The sequence below is a fragment of the Cebus imitator genome, unplaced genomic scaffold (assembly GCF_001604975.1).
Source record: "Cebus imitator isolate Cc_AM_T3 unplaced genomic scaffold, Cebus_imitator-1.0 Scaffold8, whole genome shotgun sequence".
Taxonomy (NCBI): Eukaryota; Metazoa; Chordata; class Mammalia; order Primates; family Cebidae; genus Cebus; species Cebus imitator.
In genome coordinates this window covers 7,222,394-7,228,411 of record NW_016107323.1, presented here as the reverse complement: position 1 = coordinate 7,228,411, position 6,018 = coordinate 7,222,394, and the positions used below count along the sequence as shown (strand labels likewise).

Here is a 6,018-nt window from a genome sequence, read left to right as displayed (position 1 = left end):
TTAACCTGCAAGTTCAATTGTGTTTTTTGAGACAGAGTATCGCTGTGTCACTCAGGCTGGAGTGCAGTGGTGCGATCTTGGCTCACTGCAACCTTCTCTTTGCAGGTTCAAGTGATTCTCATGCCTCAACTTCCTGAGGAGCTGGAACTACAGGCACATGCCACCACGCCTGGCTAATTTTTGTGTTTTTAGTAGAGATGGGGTTTTACCATGTCGGTCAGGATGATCTTGAACTCCTGGTCTCAAGTGATCCTCCCACCTTGGCCTCTCAAAGTGCTGGGATTACAGGCATGAGCCATTGCGCCTGGCCCAATCATACATTTATTTAGTACCTACTGTGTGGCCAGCACTGTCCTAAGTGCTAAGGAGACAGCAGTGAACAGACATGTTCCCTGCTTTCACTTAAGTAGAAGAAACCAACAGAAACAAGGAAACACAGTGAAGGTTATTTGAGATGGGGATAAGTGCTATGAAGGAAATTCAGCAGTAGAATGTGATACAGGGACTAGGTGGGCCAGGTTGGGAAGGAGAGTGGGTAACATCAGGTGATCACAGATCTCTGAGAGGTGGTGACACTGAGGCTGAGACCTAGTAATGAAAAGGAGAGAGGAAGGCAGAGTTAGGAGCAGAGTGTATCATGCAGAGTGAAGAGCACATGCAAAATCCCACAAGTGAAAACAAGCTTGGCCTGTTTGAAGTTCAGGAAGAGGGTCGGAGTGGCTGAAGCTCGTAAGTTCATAAGGCAGGTGGGGCTTTGCAGACCATAGTTTGGAGGTCAGATTTTAAGTGTGACAGGAAGCCAATGTAGGGTGGCAAAAATTTTAAACAGGTTTCCTAGGCTGCCCTATGAAGAATAAACCTTAGGAGAGCAACAGTAGAAGCAAGAGAACAGGTAAAATGTTACTGTGGGAGGCCAGGCAGCAGATAAGGAGACTTGCACTTTGATGGTAGTGGTACAGATGGAAAATTCAGTGTGTACAAATTCAGTTGAAAGAAATAAAGATCTCTGGAGCTTAGGAGACAGACTTGGGAGATGATGACAAAGATTTGGGAACCTTTTGACATTAATGTAAATGTGTGTACATGGGCAGTATTTAAAACATTTTTTTTTTAGAGACAGAGTCTTGCTCTATTGCCCAGGCTAGAATGCAGTTGTGTGATCATAGCTCACTGTAGCCTCAAACTCCTGGGCTCAAGTGATCCTCCTGTTTCAGCCTCCCGAGTAGCTGGGACTACAGGTGTACACATGGGTAGTTTTTGCTAAATTGTTAAAATAAAAATTCTCTTCTTACCTGTTCTAATTTGGACCGATTGCTTTCGAGGCCTGCTGCACAGCTATCATACTGGGATTTCTTTTCATCACACTCCTGGGTTAGTTCCTGGTAGAAAAAGGGCAAATGATTGAATGAGTAAAAAACAAAGGCCCCAAACACAGCTCTGAAACAATGCATGCCCTTGTCAGTCTTGTAATTTAACTCTAAGCTTCTTGGCATACTTAAGAGTTATTTATACAACAACCAGACATTTGAGAATTATGATAGATGAAGGTGCTGATAAGAATAATAGCTACCATGTATTGAGCTGTGTGCCAGGTTCTTTGTTAGGAGCTGGGGAGACAACAGTGAATAAAACAGCCAGAAATTCTTCCTCTCAAGTAACGTTCAGACAAGTAAACAGGCTGCTGAGAGCTATGATAGGAAAACACAAGGTGTTACAGAAGGCACACAGGACTCCCAGGAACCTAATGCAGGCTTGGAGATCAGTGGGGACAACTTCCTGGAGAAATTGATATCTAAGCTAATCACAGAGGGTTAGTAAGAACAGTTAGGTAGAAAATAAACAAGGGGAAGAGAGTGTTTAAAAAAAGGAACACTATGTATAAAGGATTGGAAGCTACAGAGAATAAGAATAATCAAGAAACTTACAAGTAGTTTATTATGCTGGTTTATTTATTTATTTATTTTGAGATGGATTCTCACTCTATTGCCGAGGCTAGAGTGCAATGGCGCAATCTTGGCTCACTGCAACCTCTGCCTCCCATGTTCAAGTGATTCTCCGGCCTCAGACTCCCAAGAAGCTAGGATTACAGACATGTGTCATCACGCCTGGCTAATTTTTGTATTTTTAGTAGAGATGGGGTTTCACTATGTTGGTCAGGCTGGTCTTTAACTCCTGACCTCAGGTGATCCACCCGCCTTGGCCTCCCAAAGTACTGGGATTACAAGCATGAGCCACCACGCCTGGCCTATGCTGGTTTATTTCTGGGAAATGGTGAGAGGAGGCTGAAGACGTAAGCAGGGGTTTAATTAGAAGAACTTCGTAAAGCATTCTAGGGTGTTTAAAATGTACCACTGACAACAGCTAAATCTCATAATAGCACCATATAATGCTTGGAGAAAGTTCAGGGAGGCCAAGTACCTTGCCAAAGATTATACTGCTAAAAAAAGGTGGTGTCAGAATTTGAGTTCAGATTGTTTAAGTAGTTTCTTTATCAGGAGTGGGTGGGCAGGAAATTTAAATTTTGTTTTAAGTGTTTCAAAGTTTCTTCTAATATAATATTTTTAATGAGATAATTTGAAAATCTCTTGCTACAATCATCTAGAAACACTAAAAGTACAGTCATGCATGGCATGATGGTTCAGTCAACAACGGACCACATATATGATGGCAGTCCCATATGATTATAACGGAGCTGAAAAATTCCTATCACTTTAGTGATATCATAGGCATCATATAGCCATAGTGCAACTAATTACTCACGTGTTTGTGCTGATGCTGGTGTAAACCAATCTGTCAATTGTATAGAGGTACAGCAATACAACTATGTACTGTATATAATACTTGATGATGACAATAAACCACTACCATTACTGGTTTATGTATTTACTATACTATACTTTTTATTGTTATTTTAGAGTGTACTGCTTTTACTTATAAAAAGTAAACTGTAAAACAGCCTCAGGCAAGTCCTTCAGGAGGCATCCAGAAGAAGGTATTGTAATAGGAAATGACAGCTCCATGTATGTTATTGCTCTTGAAGACCTTTCAGTGGGACAAGATGTTTCAAGGTGGAAGACAGTGATACTGATTATCCTGATACTGTGTAGGCCTAAGTGTGTGTTTGTGTCTTAGTTTTTAAAAAAAAAAGTTTAAAAAGTGAAAAAAGATTTGGTGCAGTTGCTCACTCCTGTAATTCCAGCACTGTGGGAGGCCAAGGCAGGTGGATTACTTGAGCCTAGGAGTTCAAGACAAGCATAGGCAACAGAGGAAGACCCCACCCCTACAAAATAAATAAATAAATAAAAATTAGCCAGGCTTGGTGATATGTGCCTGTGGTCCCAGCTACTCCTTAGGCTGAGGTGAGAGAGCTGCTTGAGACCAGGAGGGTGAGGCTGCCATGAGCCATGATGGCACCACTGCACCCAGCCTGGGTGACAAGGGTAACACGCTGTCTCAAAAAAAAAAAAAAAATCTTTTTTTTAACTTTTTTTTTGGAGACAGTTTTGCTCTTGTCAACCAGGTTGAAGTACAATGACGGGATCTCCGCTCACTACAACCTCTGCCTCCCGGGTTCAAGCAATTCTCATGCCTCAGTCTCCTGAGTAGCTGGGACTATAGATGTGCACCACCATGCCCAGATAATTTTGTATTTTTAGTAGAGACAAAGTTTCACCATGTTGGGTGGTCTCAAACTCCTGACTTCAGGTGATCCTCCCACCTTGGTCTCCCAAAGTGCTGGGATTACAGGCATGAGCCATTGCAGCTGGCAAAAAATTTTTTAAATAGAAAAAACGTATAAAAGAAGGATATAAGGAAAGAAAATATTTTCATACTACTATACAATGTGCTTGTATTTTAAGCTGTTTTACAAAAANTTTTTTTTTTGAGACAGAGTCTCGCTCTATCACCCAGGCTGGAGTGCAGTGGCGGGATCTCAGCTCACTGCAACTTCCACCTCCCGGGTTCAAGTGATTCTCCTGCCTCAGCCTCTTGAGTAGCTGGGACTACAGCTATGTGCCACCACGCCTGGCTAATTTTTTCTAGTTTTAGTAGAGATGGGGTTTCACCATGTTAGCCAGGATGGTCTCGATCTCCTGACCTAGTTATCTACCCGCCTGGACCTTCCAAAGTGCGGGATTACAGAGGTGGGCCACCATGCCCAGTCACAAAAGTCAAATATATATATATATATGTGTATATATATATATATGTTTTTAATTAAAAGTTTATAAAGTAAGAAAGGTTTTTTAAAAATTAAAAAAAATTTTTTTTCGAGACAAGAGTCTTGCTCTGTCGCCCAGGCTGGAGTGCAGTAGTGTCATCTCAGCTTACTGCAAACTCCACCTCCCGGGTTCAGGCAATTATCCTGCCACAACCTCCCGAGTAGCTGGGATTACAGGCATGTGCCGCCACACCCAGCTAATTTTTTTCTGTGTTTTTAGTAGAGACAGGGTTTCACCATGTTGGCCTGGCTGGTCTTGAACTCCTGACCTTGTGAATCTGCCTGCCTTGGCCTCCCAGTGCTAGGATTATAAGCGTGAGCCACTGTGCCTGGCCAAGAAAGCTACAGTAAGTTAAGGTTACTTTATTATTTTATTAATTTATTTATTTTGAGACGGGGTTTCATCATGTTAGCCAGGCTAGTCTTGAACTCCTGACCTCAGGTGATCCGCCCACGTCAGCCTCCCAAAGTGCTAGGATTACAGGTGTGAGCCACGGCACCCGGCTGATTTATTTTATTTTATTTTATTTTTTGAGATGGAGTTTCGCTCTTGTTGCCCAGGCTGGAGTGCAAATGGCATGCTCTAGGCTTAACGTAACCTCCGCCTCCCGGGGTGTTTGCACAATGATGAAATCACCCAATTATGCATTTCTTAGAACATATCCTCATCATTAAGTGATGCATGGGTGCATCTACAAATGCTTGGTAAGACAGAGCAACATTCTTTCAAATCCAGAGCTGAACTGAACTCTCAAGGAAATAAAAAAAATTAAAAGGACCTTAAAGTATAATGTTATGGCTACCCTTGGTGAAAGGAATTGGGAATGGCCAGTCTTGGTAACATAGTGATTTTAATGTTCAGGCAGTGCAGATGAAAAGCCTTAGGTCTGTGCAAAGTGGGAAATTAGAACTGAGGACCGCATAGTAAATCTTAAGTTGTTTTCAACCTGCGAACCTGTGAGTAAAGGGTTAACACCATCCTGAGAATGACCTTGCATGGTTTCACACAGCAGTTTCCTTAGAAATACGACAGTTAGCATAGATGAGTAACGTGTATGCTGCTTTTGTTGTGTGAGACTGCATTTGGGTTGGGGTCACCAGTACAGAATAAAAGATTGCTGGCAGAAAGGGGATGTGGCTTCCATGTATCAAAGTGACCTACAGACATCCAAGGCTCTCAAAGGTGACAGTTACATCCAAAGTGGGAAAAGGAGTCACAGAGGCTATGTACTTAGGTAGCTGCTGGTCTCTCAATGAGATCAAGATGCTGTAGTTGATAAAAGCCTTTCTTGGTGGCAAGTCTTATGGCCAAATTGATCACTATGCAGCTGTGATAGTGATCACAGCTGTCCTCAGGCAGCTTTGGAGTTTGAATTTACCCTACCTACATGGTCTAGGAACTTCCAAGCTGAGAAATTAACTCAATATTAGCTCCAAGTTTGTGATATTTCTAAAACACCTGGCAGAAAAACTGCAAAACCAATCCAGAGGGATACACCCTCCATCCTGGCTGCCAGGATTCAAGACACGAAATTCTGTTAATGAAAGCTCACAGTCCCAAAGTATAAAACATATAAGGGAAAAATCTATTCATTAGGAGTGAGAATCAGAAGACGTAAATAACAGGACCATACCTAAATGAACTTCAGATACTAGAGATAAGCCAAATAAATAAGTATGTTCAAAATAATAAAAATTATAAAGGAGAAACTGAAAACAAAAGATTACAAAAAGTGAGGCCAGGCGCAGTAGCTCACACCTGTAATCCCAGCACTTTGGGAGGCCGAGGCGGCCAG

At 42.1% G+C, this 6,018-nt stretch overlaps 1 protein-coding gene across 3 annotated transcripts in view; it reads right to left on the bottom strand.

Annotated features, from left to right (window-relative positions):
* Positions 1-6,018, bottom strand: part of IFT81 (intraflagellar transport 81) — a 107,550-nt gene that overhangs the window by 14,690 nt on the left and 86,842 nt on the right. For all 3 annotated transcript variants that reach the window (XM_017541885.2, XM_017541882.2, XM_037743328.1), the window contains 2 exons: positions 1,285-1,379; positions 713-718 (listed from right to left, as the gene is read on the bottom strand). In XM_017541885.2, coding sequence (XP_017397374.1) covers positions 713-718; positions 1,285-1,379 — 101 coding nt within the window. The remainder of the gene's footprint in view (positions 1-712; positions 719-1,284; positions 1,380-6,018) is intronic.